A 24,160-nucleotide genomic window follows, 5' to 3' on the forward strand; every position below is an offset into this window, starting at 1 on the left:
ACAGTAAAGATATAAAGGTCGAACGAATCAGATTGTGTGTATCAACATTTATGCAAAAATGATATAAAGTAATCTTACATCTACAAATCAACAACTTACAATGTACTTAAAAATCATGTCAATTCTATCAATAAATAAAGGGCTGCGCTTAAGCGCATGATACGCCTGTTGCTCTTTTAACTTGTCTTTTATGCTTTAAATGAATTTATATGATCAACTAGAAATAGTGTGAGCCCTGTCAAATACCCCCCCCCCCCAAATAATAAATAAAAATGCACAAAAGAATTGGCACTATTAAGGCTACCTCAAATTTAACTAAGTTTGTTGTCTTAATTTTTCATCCATACATAAAATTTTGTGAAAGTGTTAGTTATTGTCCCAAAATTGGAAAAATCCCCCCTTTTTTAAGCATAAAAATTCATAACACGGAAATGTAAAATCTGAAATTTATAAAAATTGAAAGGGAGCTTACATCAATAGATATTTAAACAATTCACCAAAGTTTCATGGACATTGGTGAAAGCCTTTTTGAGTTATTGTCCGAAGTGTTAAAAATCCCCCTTTTTTTATGAATAAAGCCCCATAAATCCAAAACTTAAAATCTGAAATTTATAAAAATTGAAAGGGAGCTTACATCAATAGATATAAACAATTCACCAAAGTTTCATGGACATTGGTGAAAGCCTTTTTGAGTTATTGTCCTAAGTGTTAAAAATCCCCTTTTTTTTTTTATGAATAAAGCCCCATAAATCCAAAACTTATAATCTGAAATTAAAAAAGAATGAAAGGGAGCTTACATCAATAGATATAAACAATTCACCAAAGTTTCATGGACCTTGGTGAAAGCCTTTTTGAGTTATTGTCAGAAGTGTTGAAAATCCCTCCTTTTTTATGAATAAAGCCCCATAAATCCAAAACTTAAAATCTGAAATTAAACCAGATGCTCCGCAGGGCGTAGCTTTATACGACCGCAGAGGTTGAACCCTGAACGGTTGGGGCAAGTATGGACACAACATTCAAGCTGGATTCCGCTCTAAATTTGGATTGTGATTAAATAGTTGACACAGCATAGGTTTCTGACACAGAATGAATGTATTCAAATGAACTTAAAATTTTTGTTTTCTCTTAGAGCAATTCACTATGCTGTTGAATATTAATCCTCTCAAAAAAATGTTTGAAGAAATTTTCTTTTTATTTATGAAATTTCAAATGACAAAAATTTAACCCAATTTTTTATTCACATCCCCCTTTCCCTTATTCCAAAACTAATTTCAATTAAAATATTCTAATGGAGTTTGCAACAATTACTACTCATTTAAATACATGATGTAAAAAAACTGCTTGTTATCACTGAATGGTAAAGATTATTTAAATTTATCAGTTGGTAGTAAAAAGTGAATATACATTGTATATTGTATATAACAAAGATTTAAGTTGATTCTGGACAAAGAAAGATAACTCCAATTAAAAAAAATTTTTGCAGATATTTCTTGCTTACTATACTGGACAAAGAAAGATAACTCTTAATTAAAAAAAAAATTTGCTATTTCACAATATTGTGAAATTAGATATTTCTTGCCATTGCACAATACTGTGCAATTGAAAAGACTTGCTATTGCACAATACTTAATATAATAATTTTAGATCCTGATTTGGACCAACTTGAAAACTGGGCCCATAATCAAAAATCTAAGTACATGTTAAGATTCAGCATATCAAAGAGGCCCAAGAATTTATTTTTTGTTAAAATCAAACTTAGTTTAATTTTGGACCCTTTGCACTTTAATTTAGACCAATTCTAAAACTGGACCAAAAATTAAGAATCTACATACACAGTTAGATTTGGCATATCAAAGAACCCCAATTATTCAATTTTTGATGAAATCAAACAATGTTTAATTTTGGACCCCGATTTGGGCCAACTTGAAAACTGGGCCAATAATAAAAAATCTAAGTACATTTTTAGATTCAGCATATCAAAGAACCCCAAGGTTTCAATTTTTGTTAAAATCAAACTAAGTTTAATTTTGGACCCTTTGGACCTTAATGTAGACCAATTTGAAAACTGGACCAAAAATTAAGAATCTACATACACAGCTAGATTTGGCATATTAAAGAACCCCAATTATTCTATTTTGATGAAATCAAACAAAGTTTAATTTTGGACCCTTTGGGCCCCTTTTACCTTAAGTGTTGGGACCAAAACTTCCAAAATCAATACCAACCTTCCTTTTATAGTCATAAACCTTGTGTTTAAATTTCATAGATTTCTATTCACTTATACTAACGCTATGGTGCGAAAACCAAGAAAAATGCTTATTTGGGTCCCTTTTTGGCCCCTAATTCCTAAACTGTTGGGACTGAAACTCCCAAAATCAATACCAACCTTCCTTTTGTGGTCATAAACATTGTGTTTAAATTTCATTGATTTCTATTTACTTTAACTAAAGTTATTGTGCGAAAACCAAGAATAATGCTTATTTGGGCCCTTTTTTGGCCCTTAATTCCTAAACTGTTGAAAATAAAACTCCCAAAATCAATCCCAACCTTTATTTTGTGGTTATAAACCTTGTGTCAAAATTTCATAGATTTCTATTAACTTAAACTAAAGTTATAGTGCGAAAACCAAGAAAATGCTTATTTGGGCCCTTTTTGGCCCCTATTTCCTAAAATGTTGGGACCAAAACTCCCAAAATCAATACCAGCCTTCCTTTTATGGTCATAAACCTTGTGTTAAAATTTCATAGATTTCTATTCACTTTTACTAAAGTTAGAGTGCGAAAACTAAAAGTATTCGGACGACGACGACGACGACGCCAACATGATAGCAATATACGACGAAATTTTTTTCAAAATTTGCGGTCGTATAAAAAACTGAAAGGGAGCTTACGTCAATTGATATAAACAATTCACCAAAGTTTCATGGACATTGGTGAAAGCCTTTTTGAGTTATTGTCCGAAATGTTGAAAATCCCCCCTTTTTTATGAACAAGAGGCTCTCAAGAGCCTGAATCGCTCACCTGAATTTTTTTGGTTTAATCTCTCATCAATGATTATTTTGGCTTTTCAATTTATTTAAATGTTCTTTGAATCGTCCTATTTTCTTCAAAAGCTAAAACAAATCATTTTCTCCTATGTTCTATTTTAGCCATAGGAGCTATGTTTCTTGACATACAAGGAAATGAAATATAAAATTTATACTAGATACTCTGAAACTCTGAAACTCATTTAGCCTAAGTTTGGCTGAAATTGATACAGCAGTTTCAAAGGAGAAGATTTTTTAAAGTAAGTCAACATGATGAACAAATTGTGAAAAAAGTCTTTAAAGGGCAATAACTCCTTTAAGAGGTCAATTGACAATTTTGGTAAAATTGACTTATTTGCAGATCTTACTTTGCTTAACATTTTTGCTATTAACAGTTTATCTGTATCTATAATAATATTCAAGATAATGACCAAAAACTGCAAAATTTCCTTAAAATTACCAATTAAGTGGAAGCAACCCAACAATGGGTTGTTTGATTCATCTGAAAATTTCAGGGCTGATAGATATTGACCTAATGAACATTTTTATCCCATCTCAGATTTGCTCTAAATGCTTTCATTTTTGAGATATAAGCCAAAAACTGCATTTGACCCCTATGTTCTATTTTAAGTAACGGCGGCCATGTTTTTTGATGGATCAAAAATCGAAGCACACACTTTGTGCAGGATAATCTAAGGAACAATCATGCTAAGTTTCATCCAAATCCATTCAGTAGTTTCAGAGGAGAAGATTTTTTAAAGTTAGCAAATATGATGAACAAATTGTGAAAAATTGTCATTAAAGGACAATAACCCCTTAACCCTTTCAACGCTACACAAAAAAATAGAAAAATGGTTGCTGCTGCTGCATTTTTTGTGTGTTCATTCATTAGAACAGTATATTCCTTTTCAGACTGCTGTATCTTTTTTATTATAAGAGATACAGAGAAAGTTATTGCATGAAAAATGCTCAGGAGAGTCTTAACTGTAATGTTAGGCAGTTATTTCAGTAAAAATTTTATCAGGTTACCTGCATTTTCAGGTAATTAACAGGTAAAAGGTGTAATTTATTACATTTGTGTTGAATTTTGAATAAAAACTACTTTTAGTCTTCATCTATTTTGTTGTTTTATCTGCCATATAATAAAGAAGACATCAATTGCTCGATTCCGTAGTGCATTGCACCATACACAACGGATTATGTAATCGTGGCACAAATCAGTGGCTCCGTTCTCAAAATTTTCAGTCAACCTCCGTTTTCCCCCCTTTTTCTACGTCTCGTAATGATCGATCAAATCATATTTCCCACACGAATTAAATGTAATAAACACATTGAGGTAACAAGAAACCTTTTGACTAATCCTCGTTGTAAGTTTCCCCATAGAAATGCTGAAATATTTCCATATTTACAGCTTCGTTTCCGATTTCCGCCATTTGCATTTGTCAAAATATTTGTTTTTATTTTCCTTCAATTTTCCTTCAATTTTCCTTCTACTGCATGATTTTACAATAAAAATTGCCGGGATTTCAAGCGCAAATGAGACCTTGTATATCCTCGATTCATACAAGGAAAAATTAGAGAGGACCCGAATGAAAACCGAATGGTTTAAGAGTCCTTATGAAAAATCCGTTGTCATCGCGGCATATGCCGCGAATAGCAGTGGCGGACGGCGTATGTCATCGCGGCATATGCCGTGTATAGCGTTGAAAGGGTTAAGGGGTCAGTTGACAATTTTGGTCATAATAACTTATTTGTAGATCTTACTTTGCTGATCATTTTTGTTGTTTACAGTTTATCTTTATCTATAATAATATTCAAGATAATGACCAAAAACTGCAAAATTTCCTTGAAATTACCAATTAAGTGGCAGCAACCCAACAATGGTTTGTTTGATTCATCTGAAAATTTCAGGGCTTATAGATCTTGACCTAATGAACATTTTTACCCCATGTCAGATTTGCTCTAAATGCTTAGGTTTTTGAGATATAAGCCAAAAACTGCATTTAACCCCTATGTTCTATTTTAAGTAATGGCGGCCATGTTTTTTGACGGATCAAAAATCGAAGCACACACTTTGTGCAGGATACTCTAAGGAACAATCATATTAATTTTCATCCAAATCTGTTCAGTAGTTTCAGAGGAGAAGATTTTTTAAAGTTAGCAAATATGATGAACAAATTGTGAAAAATTGTCATTAAAGGACAATAACCCCTTAAGGGGTCAATTGACAATTTTGGTCATATTAACTTATTTGTAGATCTTACTTTGCTGATCATTTTTGCTGTTTACAGTTTATCTGTATCTATAATAATATTCAAGATAATGACCAAAAACTGCAAAATTTCCTTAAAATTACCAATTAAGTGGCAGCAACCCAACAATGGTTTGTTTGATTCATCTGAAAATTTCAGGGCTGATAGATCTTGACCTAATGAACATTTTTACCCCTGTCAGATTTGCTCTAAATGCTTTCATTTTTGAGATATAAGCCAAAAACTGCATTTGACCCCTATAATCTATTTTAAGTAACGGAGGCCATGGTTTTTGACGGATCAAAAATCAAAGCACACACTTTGTGCAGGATAATCTAAGGAACAATCATGCTAAGTTTTAACCAAATCCATTCAGCAGTTTCAGAGGAAAAGATTTTTTTAAAGTTAGCAAATATGATGAACAAATTGTGAAAAATTGTCATTAAAGGACAATAACCCCTTAAGGGGTCAATTGACAATTTTGGTCATATTAACTTATTTGTAGATCTTACTTTGCTGATCTTTTTTGCTGTTTACAGTTTATCTTTATCTATAATAATATTCAAGATAATGACCAAAAACTGCAAAATTTCCTTAAAATTACCAATTAAGTGGCAGCAACCCAACAATGGTTTGTTTGATTCATCTGAAAATTTCAGGGCTGATAGATCTTGACCTAATGAACATTTTTACCCCATGTCAGATTTGCTCTAAATGCTTTCGTTTTTGAGATATAAGCCAAAAACTGCATTTGACCCCTATGTTCTATTTTAAGTAACGGCGGCCATGTTTTTTGACGGATCAAAAATCGAAGCGCACATTTTGTGCAGGATATACTAAGGAACAATCATGTTAAGTTTCATTCAAATCCATTCAGTAGTTTCAGAGGAGAAGATGTTTGAAAAATTGTTAAAGGGAAACTTCGCAAAAAAATCAAAAATTCATATTATGTCCATTCTGTATAAAAATGCTCAAATTTATAAATATTAAAGTTTTATTCCGCTAGATAAGAGATCACCATCGATTTTAAATTTTGAGTATCAGTTCTTTGCGTTCCGCCATTTTGTTATCTTGTCCAAATAAAAATCACGATATGTCTATAAACCATAAAGAAACAAAACTACAGTAACCGATGTTGTCGTAATTACGTGTCGATATCTTGTCAATCGTACGGTTGTTTTATCTGACTAACTAACTTGATTCGGAAAATTTTCTTATATTTTTAATAACCATATAGTCTGTTATTTTTAAACTGTTAATATTGGAATTAGTTAAAAAGTCAAAGTTCAAATCATAAATAAGAGTTCCGTGAAAATTGTTTTCGAAAATCTAATTCGTTCATAATTCTTTAAAGTAATATACTTTATTCAAATAAATTAGGATCTTCGCTCCACTGATCACCCGCATGGCTTAAGGTATTACTCCCAAAGGTATTGTGAGGGGTGTAAGGTGACACGACCAGGTATTCAAGCGATTTCCTGTCGGGCCTGCAAGTTCATGCATCGTTTCACTTCTGTAGGTATTGATCAGTGTACACGGCCGATAACTTATAACTTTCCATTTTGAACTATCAGGTGCATGTATAATATACATCTCTGTCTTGCGTGTCCGAAAGTGATATAATATACTAGTCATTACTTAACTCATACGCTTGTTTATAAATAAAATTTCTGGTGTAAAGAATATTATTTATAAAAAAAAAAAAAATGATACCAAAAAAAAATAAAAAAAATTGAAGATATACAAATATACGTATTTTTTCCAAGGGTTAATTTTGGGAAAATCAGAGACATATAATTGTATTATATGTCTCTGGGACAATGTAATATTTACTCGTTGTCAATAGTAAAGGACATAGTTGGATCATTCCAGAAATGTTGATTAAAAAAATGTGCGCACTTGTCGACGATTCGTTTATACGCCCGGATAGAAAGTTACGGAACTACAGCGCAATTTAAAATATATACATGTATACATTGAACATAAGAAAGAAACATACATTTTGTGCAAATTAGGGTAAAAGTTTTGTAAATAGACTAGTCCACGTATATACCAACAGTATGTAATCATCCAATTCGATAGACTATTGTATACCAAAAGAAGAAGAAGAAGAAGAAGAAGAAGAAGAAGAGGACCAATTTGATTTAAATACAGGTCGATCTATAACTTGCTTTGGTTCATCGAAGTTATGAACATAGTAAAATCACAGATTTATATATCAATTAGATTGTTCTCGAATAAAGAAAGAAATTCGTCATCACCACAACTGTTCCGACATATGCATCTGGACGTACACTAATAATCCCCGAGGGATGTGAATATTTTCTAGGAAAGCTATTGAGCATTAAAGTTTCAAATCATTTTCGGGATTTATTTTCTTTCTTGATATTCAATGACAGAAAATTTAAAGAATAAACTGCTTGTCAGATATTTGTCCGCTTTAGGGGTATTCTTGCCAGTTGAACAGACTTATAATTACATTCAAAAATAGGGAAAGATGACATTAAATTCGTTGTCTTTTGTTTTTAAACATCTTTGGTCAAATAGTTATTAAGTATTATACGTTGTGAGACGAAGACTACTTTAATAAGGACGTCCCCGATTATGATTAAATTTGGTTGACGTTTTTCACACTTGATAAAGAATATCATGCTATTCGTAATTTTTCGATTCCATTCCAAGAAGACCTTAAATTTGCTGTCAATGTTTTAAGACTTCTCAAGTACAAAAGTATTTTTTCTTTATTCGTTCATATTATATTCCGTTTCGGTAGTTATCTTCAGTGAGTTCCAGTTATTGATTTGTACGTGGCTTTTAAAAAGTCTAAATCTAAGTGTTCTCATTCATTTATTTGCCTAATAAAGACAAATAAAAATACTTTGGTAAAGCTATTTATAATTTCTAAGTTCTCCTTTTTATTAGACATCAATCAAGGACAAAAGGTGTAAATCATTTCAATCGGACATATGAATTAAGTTTCCCGTCTTTAACCAAAAATTGTGTATTTCTTAGTAAATTAACTTATTTGAATTCAAATAAATAATAGCACCAAACATAATTAAATAATTCCACGGTGATCAATTTTTATTTGTCACCAACTTGAATATATATTTTAAATATGTGTATTGGATGCTCCCCTTGTCTTATAATTCACTGATCCGAATAGACAGTCACACCTGGCAAGGTGTGCCGGAGAGGCGTGGTTAAATACCGAAGTGCAAATAACAATTTACCTTTCAACAAGCCATCTACGAGTATTGCTACAGAACCGTGAATACACACATCGAATCAACCAAGTCATAGCAGAGAATGTAAAAGGTCAATAAGAGTACACCAACATATTGTCTTTACAGATTATTGTACTTTATTTTGTTCACCTTATCAGTCCGAAAATACATTAATTAAAAATCAATTTATAACTTTTTGTGTTGTCTACAAAAATAATTCGAATATATACGTTTAACATAGAAAATTTATCTCATGAATATGTACAATTGAACGTATGTGCGTTTTATCTTCTTATTATCGGATGGTTATTAGATAAAGCATAAGTCATCGGCGCGCTTACGATTACGTTAAAATATAATTAAAAACCAAGACTTTTAATGATTGTTTTTTAAATCCCGGCATGCAAAAACCAGGAGAAAACGTCACGACCTACAGGAAGTAGTTAATATTTTTTCATTAAATATTGAATTTCTCCTTTATTACTGCACATATAGCGATAAAACTTTGTGAATATATATATTATGTCATAATGAACATATTTAAACCATAAGTAAAAAATCGTGAATTTTCCCTTTAACGACGACAGACGACGACGACGACGGACGCCAAGTGATGAGAAAAGCTCACATGGCCTTTTAGGCCAGGTGAGCTAAAAAAACGAAAGGGAGCTTACGTCAATAGATGTAAACAATTCACTTAAGTTTCATGGAAATTGGTGAAGGTGTTTTTGAGTTATTGTCCGAAGTGTGGACGACATACGGACAACGGTATACCATAATACGTCCCGTCCTGGTTGTATAAAAAATAACTTACTTCCTGCCTTCAAACTTTGACAGAGTATCCTGCAGTGATGATCCCAACTGGGTATGGTAGAACCTGGAGTACTGACTCCCATCTCGCTGTCGTGTTAATGATAGCACTAATCTCTTGATGTATGTCAGTAGTTCTGAGGAGCACACATTATCCATGTGTTGTTTGATAACTGGTATGATTTCTGTCATAATGCTTTTAATCTGGCGATCCACCTGCTGGGTGTCTATCTTAGGCTGTAAATATAATGCAATTTTTCCTTTGATTATTCCTTAGGCAAATTCCTAACTGCTCTAACTTTGATCAAAAAAAAGAATGCAATTTATCAGGATTCTGTTTATACACAATAGAACATTCCTTTTTTTCTATAACAACAGGCAAAAACAAACATATTTTCTTGTTGATCTTATTTTATAATCCTTTGGAAAATTCACCTTACTAATCTTAAACATGTATTAATGTGCAAATTCAAAGAAAAGATAACAATGTGTAATACAGATTTATAAATGTGGTTCCAGTACACTGGTTAACAGAGATTTTAATTTTTTCCAACTGGAGCACAAAAAGCTTAGATATTACACTGCAACTCTGTAAATGGTTCAACATAAAAACATTTTTTAATAAAATGGTTGACTTGAACTCTTTACATTACAAAGAATATCAAAAATGTTTGGTAAATGTTTTCATGGTTGATAATTTCTGCCATGCACATGGTTACTTGAAAACCCTTCAATAATTTCTAATATCACCACATTGGTTTCTTTTTCAGTCTTCATTTGCTAGAAAAGATCTAAAATACAGCCTGGCAGACTCTGCGTGAGGTAATGCATGTCTAGAAAGTGCATATAACTTTTTAAGCTGTGAAGTGAATAGAATTTTAAAGATCCCAACTTCTCAAACATCCCAATACGGGGATCTCCAAGTCCAATGACCAAAGACCCCAGAACATTTGCTATAAAAATCACATTGTTAGTATGAATGATATATATTAATTTTTGCTACTCTCAATTGAAATCATTTTTTTGTTTCTTAAATAGCTAGATCATATCAGGTTGCATTAGCACATTTTTTTTTGAACCAGCCAAAATGATTTAAATTGAATAACAGAGGAAGAAAAAGTAACACAATCATGATTTGAGTGAAATTGGAAATTGAAAAGTTTCAAGAGGAGATTTCAATTTTTTTTAAGTATTGGAAGACTCCCAACAATATAAAGTATGCGAGTACAAAGTAAATGACTATTTAAATGTTTTATTGCTACATGCAGTTATTACTGTGGATTCATTTTTACTTGTGGGATATCAATCTTTCATGTATTTCATGGGTACAGGTGAATCATGAATACAAATGTTCAAACAAATACATATTCTATATAGGCTTTTATTTAGGCTCTTGTAAAACCAGGATATCAAATTTTCACCAAAACTGAATTTTCCTTTAACCACAAAGATTAGAAACCCAGAAAAAAATGAATTCACAGTATTAGATTACCTGTTTAGATTATTAATGTGACAGTGTAAAAAGCTGTGCATGCTGTCTGGTAACTTCAAACTGGTACATAACAGTGAGGGGGGCGACATGCCTAGAATATTAACCCTGGTGAGTAACAGTGAGGGGGCGACATGCCTAGAATACTAACCCTGGTTACCTGTTGACTTACTGATAATGATGATACTGAACTTTCTTTATCACTTCCCTGGTCGACAGCAGAACTACTGTGTTGTTCTGACAGCTCACGATTTTGTCGTGCACTCTCTAAACTTTTAACCTTAGCCTCCTCTGATGCCATCTTCTTTTCACATTCTCTCATTTTCTGTAATGCCTGTAGGTAAAAAATGTATTAATTAACTATGTGATAAAATACAAACATGTACTTATAGAATTTAAACTCTGGTGGACAGTTTATCACATTGGCAATCAAGCCATATCTCCTTATTTTCTATACAACATACACTTTAGCTTTCAAGCCAGTTGTAGATACTTTGCATGAGACAGGGAGCCTCTTTTTGTATTTTTTCCAGAAGAACGCTTTTACTACTTTATTTTCATGTACAGCAACCCTTTCCTCATAAAAAATTATCAGAGAAGTCTAAACTGGGCACTTATCATTACTGTTAGTAAAACAATTAGTTATTCATAATTTTAGTAAAATCAAGTTTCAAGTTCATAGGTCATCTACCATGCTTTGTAATGAATTTGCAGATAGCCACAAACATCTTTCAGTTACTCAAATATCTTACTTTATTCAGGTTAATAGCAGTATCACCAAGGGAATCCTGTGCAAATGGATTCTCCCAATAACTGTTGGATGGTGTCGACAGGGAGCTGTCATTGTCTGCATTCTCTATGTAATCAAAGGCATCATTGGCTATAGATCCTCCCCGTAATAACATGTTGTTCTGTAACTGTGTCCGTCGTCCCTGGGGAACATCCTGTAATAGGGATACAGTCACATGAAAATAATTCACAGTATTATTTACATTATAAGCTGAATTATTCTGAGACTATCATTCATTTCTTCTTTAAAATTCTTTCAAAAACACAACTATAATTCCGAGACTATCATTCATTACTTCTTTAAAAATCACAACTGAACACAGGTTATTCCCCTTTATTGGGCTTAGAACTGTTAAAATGAGTGCTTGTCCAGAATTAACTTATTGGGCATTGGATCCATAATATTTACACCCTAACGACCAGTAATGTAAAATATTCATTTTAAATAATTTCTTGCTTAATTTTGTTTTAATCAAAAATAGAACATGAGTTATCTCCCATTGGCAGAATTTTCAAAACTTTAAATTTTGAACATGAGTTATCTCCCATTGGTAGAATTTTCAAAAATTCTGGATGGTCTTAAGATTACTCGGTTCAATTGACAACTAATAACAATGTAAAATGTTCAGTTTCATTAGAACAATTACATTTTTGTAAGGAAAATGCAATCACTCAAATTTAGGTCTATCAAATAGAACAAGAGTTCTCTCCCATTGGCAGAATTTTCAAAAATACTGGATGGACTAAAGAAGTTTGGTTCAGTTGACAATTATTATTTAATAATCAAAACAGAATTATACTGCATGATATAATAAATCAGTCAAAGAAAAAAAAAATAATAGAATTAATTTTACCGCGATCTCATCCATATCTGTTGTAACGATACTTTCACTGGGTGTAGAGTCTGTATCAGATCTTTGATTGATAGCATCTGTGTTTATCCAGGCTGGAGCTGGCTGTAATTATAAAATATAAGAATTAAATGTAAACATAAATCTTAGACTATTCATCCATAGAAAACATGCGTTATTAGTAAAATTTGTACATTATAGTAAAAAGAAACTGAAAATATTTTCTTGAAAAAAGTATAAATTGATGATCTACTCTTAAAACTTTGGGTGATCTTGTTGCAGCATTCTTAATAGATTCTAAATGTTCCTCTTCATTAAACTGATCATATTTTCATGAAAAAGACGGTCTCAACCTTCACATGCATTTTCTCTCATTTATCCAACTTTATTCTAAATGTTCCTATTCATAGAAGGTAAAATGCTCCTTTAATTAACTTACTGCAGCAACAGATGTATCATTATTTTGTTCTGTGAGGAACTTTGACCCCACATCCCTGATGGCATACAAAGCTCTTTGTCTTAGGTAATCTGTGTTTAATTTCTGTAATTCTCTAAACAATTCTATGAGGAAATGTGGTCGGTTTTCATTCTGTGATATCAAAGTAGCTACTTCAGCATATATACCCTCTCTCAGTGCTTCAAATAAGGATAAATCTATTCCATCTTCTGAATCTCTGAAATAAAAAAAAATTATAAGTGTGACATTTTTTTATTTTTAAGGAAAGAAAAACTAAAGCCCACGATGTTAAGCAAAGTAGATACTAAAAAAGATAAAACCCATCCAACTCAAACTTGACCAGTATTCAAGAAAAACATACTTACCAAATTGCCGTTTCCGGTCAAAAATCTCGTCAGTTTTAACTGAGCATATCTAGCTGGCGATTATTTTCTATGCAATAAACCGAAATGCCACTTGTAAGGCTATGCATATAACCGGACAATTTAACATTAGGTGAATGGGAAATGGTTTTGTGCAGGAGAAAAGTATGCAATTAACCGAATTATGCTATTAAGCGGTATGCAATTAAGTGGAATCGACTGTAGTAGAAAATTACAAGATCAATTCATAGAATCAACAATCAAGAAGTGTCTAAAGTGACAAAGTACAACTCAACATTATAAAGTTCTTATTAAATCATTCCTTAAGGATGTTCGCTTATCATGTTTTGGAATTTTTGTTAGATTTTAGGAATCCTCTGGTTTTATCCATTTGAATGCCTTATATAATTTTGCCCATTGACCCCCATTTTTCTTTTTATAAATCTTTTACATGTATAATCATAAGCCATCTGTAAAAGTCTCATAAATTTTTTGTTATTTTTTAATAGTTTTTGAGAACTTAAAACTTGGCAATGATAAAGCTATGAAAAATCAAGAGAGAACATTTCCCCAAAAAACTTCAATGGGTAATATCTCGAAAACAAGCACATTGCCCTATATATTTTTTTTGTTCTTTTGGTTCCTTTAATAATCCCCTTTCAAAATATACTAGTGTTATAAAAAGCTTGTTATTTTGAAACTGAGTAGCGAACAAACAGACATGCAGGGCAATTTGCAGCTAAAAACCTACTCCAAAAGGTGTTAAAATTAATTACAGATAATGCTTTACTACATAAATCCATTTTGTTATTATTCTGATCAACCAGGAACAAAGCTAAGGTTATGACTAAAACTTTAAATGTATGATGAAAATGCATGTACCAAGTTAGGAACATGGAAATTGTTATCCATTCATTTGATGTGTTGCCAATTTGATTAGGGACTTTCCGTTCTGAATTTACCCGAGATTTCAGTATTTTCGACATTTTAGTTTTTGATTATTGTCCGTGGGGTACTAATTTTTAAAGATTTCCAGGGCATACATGGTAAAAAAGATAAACCATAAATGGAGATATTAAACAAAATACTAATTTCCACTCTTCTCTATTACATGTCTAAAGCAGTTAAACTTATACCAACACTAAGTTATTACCTAGTATCTTTACCAGGACTTTCCTGAGCTTGTGACATAGTACTAGCAATGCTGATATTTTCCCTGAAACCTGCCCCACTGATTCCAGCACTAAGGCCTGGTCTATACATATCTTCTAACAGCTGCCGAGCTCTCAAGGACAGACCTTGTCTTCTGGCTTCTTCTTCTCTGTCTGGTCTCTCTAGAAAAAAGAAAAAAACTCTTTGAACTCTAACCCTGGGAATTTCTTTATTACTCATTATTCTAAAAAAATTATGTTTAAAATTATGTTTAGAAAAAAACACTTATTCATGCTAACATCAATTTCGAAAAACAGTTCCCTATTTATCATCTGTAAACCAAAAATGTGACGAATACAAATGGACACTGTAAAGTCATTTCAGGGCCTTCAATAGCTGACTATGCATTGTGGGCTTTGCTCATTGTTGAAGGCTGTACAGTTGTTGATTTCTGTGTCATTTAGTCTCTTGTGAAGAGTGTCATTGGCAATCTGACCACATCTTCTTCTTTTTACATAAAAATCAAAATTAACTGACCTGATCCGTGTTTACTATCAGATGCTAATGAGGCTGTTGACCAATCTTTTCCTGCATTCATCCTGCAAATACAATTAAATCCTGTCATGAAGGATAACACATGTGTGACATAGTTATATTCTCTTCATTAGAACATAAATGTTAAATATAGATTCTTACATTGATACCAGTGGATTATCGGATTTATCCAATCGAGATAGTTAAATTATCAATTTTAAAGTTCGAGCCGCCTCGGCGAGTACTTTAAAATTTATAATTTAACTATCGAGATTGGATAAATCCGATAATCCACGAGTAACTATGTAAGAATCTGTTTCTCTAATGATTAAAAAGACATTTTCTTTTTTTGTTTACCGAAAATCCCCTTCGAGTGCCTTTCACATTGCACGAAGTTGTCAATTTCATTAACACCTGTTATCATATTTTGGTTCATCCAGTCAGCCAAAAAGGTCATGACCCTTAAAATCATCCAATGATCTTCTGAGATCACCAGCTACCACACGTTGATTAAAATTTTTTATACAATGGGTTCGAAAAGGGATAAATTTACATAGAATTAGAGAAATTAGTATATACATCACCTGCAAAGTGACCCATACCTGATGACATAGTTAGAAGGTAAATGCCCTAAAGTATGCCAGGTTTTTGGTGTTTTTTTTTTTAAATTAATATTACTATATCTTTTGTTTTCTGTGTAATGTTTCCAAGACAGTTGTCTATTTTTCTAATCGTGAAAGGTGTTGTCTGCACTTCCGTGCTATGAATTTTCATTTACAGTTACTTTTTGGGTCAGGACATTAAATTGCTTTGTAAAGTTCAAATTGTATGGTTTTGCCATTAAAAAATCAATTTAAGTAAGACTGCTTGTAAGTACCCTATCACAATAAAAATGTATTTTCTTTTACTTTGTAGAGGGTAGTCTGAAACCACAAAGTCAAAAAAAAAGCCAACATTTTATCTATACTCATGGATGGAGAGTTGTCTCATTGGCACTCACACCACATCTTCCTATATCTATCAATCAATAAAAAAATGCTTTAATAATCCATAATTAACATCTCAAATCAAAATGTGTATAATTTTCATATTGAGATGCCCAATTCACAAATATTTTTCGGAGATTTCACTATTTATCAAACAGTAGCACTTACTTTCGTCTATTTCTCTGTTCATCAAAATTTAACAATGGCATTGGTGTATCTTGGAATTCTTGACTTCTATCTTGTACATTTTTCGATGACTTTTCCTTTTTCTCAGAAGAATAATATTGATCATAATTGTTCTTGCTCCTACCACTAGACTGTTTCTTCCCACTACCCTGACCGTACGATGACCGATTTATTAACAAGCCTTCATTGTTCATTTGCGGCGAGCTATCATTACTTTGCCTATTGCCATAGTAACTACTAGGGAATTGAGGAACTTGAACACTAAAAGGTTGCTGTCGAGATTCAAGATTAGGCGACATGTTACGACTGTCTGTTGGAAGTGACTGTAACGATCGTAGCCTCATGTCGCCACCGTAAGGGTCGGTGAAGATGTTGAGTTGCCGTTGGAGATTCTGTAACTCCATCTGTTGCATACACATTTGTTGTAGACACTGATTCATCATCAAACTTTGCTGCTGTTGGAACTGTTGTTGTATGTCGGGGTTCTGCTGGTACCCATAACCTGAAAATATATCAAAGAACAGCTCATTACATGTCATAAGTCTGGGTTCTGCTGGTACCCATAGCCTGAAAATATATCAAAGAACAGCTCATTACATGTCATAAGTCTGGGTTCTGCTGGTACCCATAGCCTGAAAATATAACAAAGAGCAGCTCATTACATGTCATAAGTCTGGGTTCTGCTGGTACCCATAGCCTGAAAATATAACAAGAGAGCTATACTACATGTCATAAGTCTGGGTTCTGCTGGTACCCATAGCCTGAAAATATAACAAAGAGCAGCTCATTAAATGTCATAAGTCTGGGTTCTGCTGGTACCCATAGCCTGAAAATATAACAAGAGAGCTATACTACATGAAATAAGTCTGGGTTCTGCTGGTACCCATAGCCTAAAAAAATAACAAGAGAGCTATACTTCATGATATAGGACTGGATTCTGCTGGTACCCATAGACTAAAAAAAAAAGCAAGGGGACTTACTACATGATATATATAAATATAAAAATAAGAATGGTTGGGTTCTGCTGGAACCCATAGCCTGATAATATAACAAAAAGTGCATTATTGCATGTCATAGTTCTGCTGGTACCTATTGGCTGAATATCATTAGTTGATGTAGGTCTGGTTTTCACTTGAACAAAGTTTTAGTGATCTCTGCTGAATCAATGTCTCTTAATTTTCTGTGTTTTGAATTGCATTGGTGACATATACCTTTCTACACCTGAGGGCATTTCTTGGTAAGTTATTTTATTTGTAATATGAGTTCAGTAACGTACCTGCAGGAGACTGTTGCATTATAGGACCAGGTGTATCTCTCTGTAACAATGATTGGCACAAGTTTGTAAGTCTGTCGATCTGCTGTTGTAAAGATGCTGGTTCATCGTCCTGAATAATATCCTCTGCTGACCGGAAATTCTGAAATAAATGGGAACACAACCTTTTTTTTTAATCAAAATCATAAATCATACATGTAGTTACAAAATTTAGGTTTGAATTTGGGAATTAAGTTGTGTTTCATTTTACTTTTTTTTTGTGTTCCTTCCCTTCAGTTTTTACATGTGTGTTCAGTGATCTCACTCTGTGTTTTAAACTATAAACATCAACATATCTTTTCCAATATTCTGGGTAACTTTATGTAATTGAACTACATGTAATGGTCATACAGGCTCTTTAATATGAAAAAAAAACACTTCATCATGTCTATTTTCTGATATCAGGTCATTTTCAATTATAATTCTGTCAAATGCATTTTACAAAATTGACAAAAAAAATCCTTTTTGTGCTGTTTTACAGACTATAAAAGTCTGCTAAAATAAATTCCTAAAACAACTTAATTTAACATCGATCTCACCCTACAAACCTCTTGTCTTTGTCTGCTCTTCTTTTGTTTCTTTGAAAAACTTCTTTGCTTTGGTCGTGCCCCACCTGAAATATGGAAAATTAATTTTGATAGCAATTACAAGAATATCAGTTTTCTTAAAAACAAGCAGTCCTGTTGGTTCTGAGTAAAAACAAACAAGCTGGATCACTAATTTGGAGTGCAGTGTTGACCATGCTGTTTAAATTAAGTTTACTGTGGTTTCATTTTTTTCTTGAGATTAGTCATTAAGATAGTACATAACACTACAGGGAGGTAACTCTGTAAAACCAGCTGAACATTTTAACCCAATTCTATTGTAAGAAAATATTAAGCTTCCCAATAATCAAATGAGTATTTGTCAAACTGCTATAAATCCAACCATTTTTTCCAATGTGTGTGGTTCAAGTTTTTTGAAATTTTGATATTTTGGTCAAAGGGTCAGGGTCAATATTTTTCAAAATTTTATGAAAATGAAATGGGCCTAATTAATTTCAGTCAAGTGTTAGGTACCACCTTAAGTGTTGCTCCTGAATTCAGAAACTCGGATAATTGACTGACATTCAATGCAATCAACAGACAAAATATGGACGCATTAAAAACTACTTCCTGCATGAGAAGCACAATTCTGCCCAGATAAACTGAACTTCAGATTTGGTTTACAAAAACATGTTGATTTTAAAAATTGAGCTCTTTTTTCAAAGATACTATTTATGCTTGGATTTTTATAGAAATGAAATATTTAAATAATAGAAAAAGTCCCCCATTGGAATTTTAAAAAGCACAGAAATATTAATGGCAAGTCTACATTAAAGGAAAAGTGTCCAGACCAGTATTTTTTGCTCTTTCAATGTTCACTCTTAACCATGGAAAGTTGAATTTGACAAAAAATAATTCAGCTGTAATTTAGATTCTTTCACAGCCTTTATTATCCTTGACCTACATTTTAAACCCTAGGACAGTTTAGCACCTACCTTTAGGTTCCGTACGAGACCGGGGATAAGTCCTCTGTTTGGTTTTGCCTGCTCTAGCCATTCTTCTCTGACGTACATCATTTTCTATCGTATAAGTTTCATTATCAAATTCTTCCTCTTCTTCTTCAACCTGAACAATACCATCACTTGGATATCCTACAAATAAAGTCAAATATGTCAGACATCCCATGCTTTAAATAGTTCTGACAAAACAAAATTCATTTCCATTCCAACAAGATCAGTATTTCTGCTAACTGTAAATATCTGCCATAAGGCGAATAGGTTATTCAAGGTTAAAGGATTGAGGGAAGTTTTTATGTAAGAAATATTGAGGGAAGTTTTTTTATGTAAGAATTATTAAAATCTACCATTTGTCTTGTCTTGGGTGTACTGAATATCAAAATTAAAATTGCCATAATAAATCACAGAAATATCTCATACTGAAGGCTGACTGCAAGTTGTGATAAATTGTTCATTACTTGTTCATTTATTTTTTTTGGCCAATAAATTCTAGTCTTTCACTCAAGTCTGTTTAATTCTTCTATACTGTCCCCTACTACAAAATTTTATCTAACATCTTCATTTCTAGCTTTTTACCTCTCTTCTATTCATACTTTTGACATGTTGTCTACTGAAACCTTTTTACCTGGTCCCTGTTCTACTTACCATCATCCACTTCATCATTATCACTAGCCTGGTTCCCATCTACACCGTCCTCTGTGATGCTCTCCATGTTGTCTACTGTAGACCCTCCCCAGGTTGCCATGGTGGCATCAGCACTAGCAGCCCCACTGTAAATATAAAAAATATACACTATTTTCTCTGTAAAAATAATGAGTAGTTGTTTACCACAGATACACTTTACAGCCTAAACAACAATAAAGTACACCTATACCATATAGTTGGCTATAAAAAGCCCCAACATGAAAAATATGATTTATTAAATTCAAAATGAGAAAATTAATGGCCTAATTTATAACAAAACAGTTTGGGAAAACAAATATGACAGACATGAATCACTAACACCCAATCTTTGGTTATTTCTGTAAAGTGACATAAATGAGAGAAATATAGATTCTTCCGTTGCATTTAGTGAGATAAAGTATTTCTCTGTTCTTCATTTTTTTAGCCTTGTTAGGAATCTACCACATGAATTTATGTCCTACTTTTATTAATACTTTTTTCACTATCCTTACTACAATTAAGTATTTAAGTTAAAAAATGGAAATTCTAATAAATCATTTCATAAAACTCTTAAATTTTGAATCTGAAGAAAATAAGACAATCTTAATATAATTTACACATAATACAAGAGTATGGCAGTATTTACCCAAATGCATCAGTTGAGAAAGACACTGAGTCACTCTGAGCATCCTGATTTTTTCCATAATTTTTCCTCGAGCCATCTTTCTTCATTATAGCTTCTACTTCTCTCTTTTTCTGTCGTAGTTCTTCTCTCAGCATTCTCTGTCTTCTCATCTTATCATATACTTCATCATTAGAGGAAACTGAAATTACATTGAGAAATAATTAACACAGTTGTACATTCTTCTAAATTGTAAAATATACTTATACTTATACATTGTCTTATCAGGGCCTTTTATAGCTGACTATGCGGTATGGGCTTTGCTCATTGTTGAAGGCCGTGTGGTGACCTATAGTTGTTAATTTTTGTGTCATTTTGGTCTTTTGAGGATAGTTGTCTTATTGGCAATCATACCACATCTTCTTTTTTATATTAGCTTTAATTACTAGCTTCTTTGTCATTTGGTCTTTTGTTGACAATCATACCAAATCTATCTTTTTCACATTATGCAGTTGCAATCAACAGAAATCAACAGGATGAGGTATCCAAAGAAAAATATGACCTTTTTATATGTTGTGTTATCACTATTCCCCAGACAAGGAAGCAAATTATCATCTTATAAAGACAGATATCCCCAATAAAAGTGAGAGGAGCCCCCATGAGTAACAACTAGTGCTACACTGCAATCTTTTGACATGTAACATTTAGATGAGCTAAACCAATGCCTCTCATACCCCTGATTTGGGTAAAGTCTGCAAAAAGAAGTGCATCTAGACAGTAATTGGTGTGATACAATTACTATCATGTCACGGGTACTAAACTTACATGTGACAACAGGTGCCCTATCACTACCCTCCACCTCAGGTTCATCAGGTATCTGTTTAGATTGTTTGTGTCTTTTATGAGTTGGTTCTGCATCTCTTTCCTGGTCTCCTTCTGCAACCTCTGACTGGAATAGAGATTTAAATTATTCATAGATTAATGTACTCAATTAATTATTTTCCATTTATACTGCAGGTGCTGAAGAATTTTTTTTAAATAAGGTGCCTTTGCATCTCAATTATTTCATTTTATTCTAATCACTTAAAACAAAGTTCACAATTAATTTTTCAATTTATTTGAAAATACTTTTTCTGACATATTCTTTTTTGGGTAGGTTTTTTTTAATTTTTTTTATTTGAAATGGCAAAGAAATGTTGAGTGTTTTAAATATAGAAAGTGATCTTTCATTTGGGGAATAGTGTGTGAAGAGAAAATCTTTTTTAAAGTCTATATTAAATTTATTCATTAACTTAAAACATGTTTATGTCATATGTTTAGGAGTCCCTAGAAGAGCTTATTTTTCAATCTAGTTCACTATCAGATATCAGATATCACATCAAACTTACAGGAAATCTAGTTCACTATCAGATATTACATCAAACTTACAGGAAATCTAGTTCACTATCAGATATTACATCAAACTTACAGGAAATCTAGTTCACTATCAGATATCACATCAAACTTACAGGAAATCTAGCATTTAATGTCTGTAGTTCTTGTTGTATGTTCAGTAACCTCTGACGCTCAGATTTCAGTTCATCTAACTCATCCATCTGTTCCTGCATCTTAGCTGCATAAAATGTATCTCTGAAATGTTATATATTTGATTATACTAAGGCAAAGCATATCTTATGTAAATTCAATCACTCCACTCCACTCCATGACAATGATATTCTAATTTACAGGTATGGAGAGAATTGATGAATGTAATATTTGTTGATCCTAACTGTCTAAACTTAAAAGTGAATAATTCTGATTCCGAAATTTGGATAATTATTTGGTTGCAGGGGCATAACAGTTCTAATATAGTGAACATCCATAATATAGACACGAATAATTGAGTGGTCATATAATGTTGCTACATAAACGCATGAAAATCATCAACTGATCTTTTAGATAAGCTCAGGATTTACCTGTCTTAATAACATACATTAATCAGCTCATTGGAAAAAGAGAGCTCCAATTAAATACCTGGAATTACTACATGTTTTTACTGTTTAAAGAGTTTAATCCCTAGCAAGTCCATCACAAAGAGGGAATGACTTGTTTAAGGTAACAATAATATAATCTTCACAATAAACAACAAGCCCACCAGTCAAAGCTTGTAAAATAGCTTTCACACCTGTAAAATCTTTTCTATATGCCAACAGAATCAAACTTAACTTTTTTGGTGTAATTGAAGTTCAGACTAAGGATACAAAAGTTTGTGAACACTGATATGCAACACTATTTTCCCTCACCTTTCTTCCTCCTGATCGTTTGCTATTTCTCCCTCACTGAGTTCTGTCCCTTTGTCCATCACCTCTGCATACTCCCCGTCATCTAGACTTCCTGCCAGCTCCATTAGGTTATCTGGTAACGACAGCTGGGCAGCGTCAGGAGAATGTTGTACCATGGACACCAGATCTTGTAACTGTTTTAGTTTGTCTTTTGCTGCCTTTAATTTCCTACAATACACAGACAATACTATATCTAATGGATGTTCAAATATCTATTTGGTAGGGGTATACGTATAGGAAGCAATATAATTTCATAAAGATGGTTGCCTTTTCCTCAGAATTTTTGGAAGAATTTGAAAATATTTGGTGTCTTCAAAATGTGACTACCTATCACCCCTCTGTGTCTAATTCTAGAACAGCTGTAAGAATGCTAAAAAGTGACAAATGTAAGTTTTTACCGCCCTTGACTGGCTATACAGACCTTGCAAGGTAGGCCAATATGCATAATAATTGATTTGTTTGGTTATATAGCATTTAGGTTGCTGTCTCATTGAAGTTCATCTTACATCTTCTTTATTTATATTCATAGTTGAAACTGTCATTGCAATATTATGTAAGTAGGGAATTTTGTGTTTAAGGCATATTTCAGAAAGTCTCTGTAAAATTTGAAAATATCTTTCTAATAATTTAGGGAGATTTGGAGCTAGACTATATTTATGAACCAGTCTAATTTTGAACACCATGCCTTTTGTTTTTAGTGTTGTTGGAATGTTGTTTCATTGACACAAACCTTCATAATATATAATGAATATTTCAAAGATGCAGACAGGTCAATTTATTTCCTATACATACTTGACTTTCTCCTGTATTTCTGGGTCATCGCCCCAGGGACCAAGACTAGATAGATGAGATTCCGTCCCCTCCTCAGCAGAGCTACTTTCAGATTCATTATCATCGTCAGATCTCGTTTCCACAGGACGTCCGGCACGAATTATTTCTACTGGTACCTCACTGAAATTAAATACAGTAATTAAATCTCCACACCATGTCCAGAGTAAACCATACAAAAGTACAAAAAAATAAGTGTAAGAGTAGAATTGAAAAATGTCAGCAGTCATTTATGATGATGTGAAATGTAAAAACATATATTATCTAGAAACTGTTAAATTGTACTAACAGTACAGTTGTCTCATGATTTTCAAAACATTTGAATCTTTTAATTTCTGGACTCACGTTAACTGTTCATTGTTGACAGGTATTGACCCTTGCTCTAGACGACCTTGAAAAGCCACCCTCTCATCATTTTCATTACCATCCTCCTCAGCTGTCTGGTAGTACGACATCAATGATTTCAACTGATTCAGCCTCTCTTTCACCTCTTTCAATTTCCTGAAGAAATGTCAAGTTACGATATCATTATTTTAGGGTCTATACTCAAAGATGATTAATCATGTTAATATGATATAAACATAGATAAAATTCTTATTCAAAGCTGGGAAAAAAATTATTTATAGCAATCCATATATATTGTGGATGTTCACTATTAGAACTGTTATGCCCCTTCCAGCCATATAATTATCAAAATTCAGAATCAGAATTATTCACTTTTAAGTTTAACAGCCACTTGTATTCATTCCTTCCT

At 32.6% G+C, this 24,160-nt stretch overlaps 1 protein-coding gene across 10 annotated transcripts in view; it reads right to left on the reverse strand.

The window, feature by feature from the left end:
- The window catches only part of LOC134695995 (pericentriolar material 1 protein-like), a 64,781-nt gene that overhangs the window by 12,914 nt on the left and 27,707 nt on the right, over positions 1 to 24,160 (reverse strand). For 7 of the 10 annotated variants that reach the window (XM_063557514.1, XM_063557512.1, XM_063557510.1 and 4 more), the window contains 18 exons: positions 23,752 to 23,907; positions 23,371 to 23,529; positions 22,540 to 22,746; positions 21,766 to 21,886; positions 21,083 to 21,206; positions 20,282 to 20,459; positions 19,618 to 19,742; positions 18,952 to 19,107; positions 17,972 to 18,045; positions 17,397 to 17,535; positions 16,103 to 16,622; positions 14,952 to 15,013; positions 14,416 to 14,596; positions 12,883 to 13,117; positions 12,447 to 12,548; positions 11,556 to 11,747; positions 10,964 to 11,137; positions 9,319 to 9,551 (listed from right to left, as the gene is read on the reverse strand). In XM_063557514.1, the coding sequence (XP_063413584.1) occupies positions 9,319 to 9,551; positions 10,964 to 11,137; positions 11,556 to 11,747; positions 12,447 to 12,548; positions 12,883 to 13,117; positions 14,416 to 14,596; positions 14,952 to 15,013; positions 16,103 to 16,622; positions 17,397 to 17,535; positions 17,972 to 18,045; positions 18,952 to 19,107; positions 19,618 to 19,742; positions 20,282 to 20,459; positions 21,083 to 21,206; positions 21,766 to 21,886; positions 22,540 to 22,746; positions 23,371 to 23,529; positions 23,752 to 23,907 (3,138 nt within the window). The remainder of the gene's footprint in view (positions 1 to 9,318; positions 9,552 to 10,963; positions 11,138 to 11,555; positions 11,748 to 12,446; positions 12,549 to 12,882; positions 13,118 to 14,415; positions 14,597 to 14,951; positions 15,014 to 16,102; positions 16,623 to 17,396; positions 17,536 to 17,971; positions 18,046 to 18,951; positions 19,108 to 19,617; positions 19,743 to 20,281; positions 20,460 to 21,082; positions 21,207 to 21,765; positions 21,887 to 22,539; positions 22,747 to 23,370; positions 23,530 to 23,751; positions 23,908 to 24,160) is intronic. The other 3 variants (XM_063557507.1, XM_063557509.1, XM_063557515.1) reach the window with 3 other exon arrangements.

This window comes from Mytilus trossulus, chromosome 14 (genome assembly GCF_036588685.1).
Source record: "Mytilus trossulus isolate FHL-02 chromosome 14, PNRI_Mtr1.1.1.hap1, whole genome shotgun sequence".
Taxonomy (NCBI): Eukaryota; Metazoa; Mollusca; class Bivalvia; order Mytilida; family Mytilidae; genus Mytilus; species Mytilus trossulus.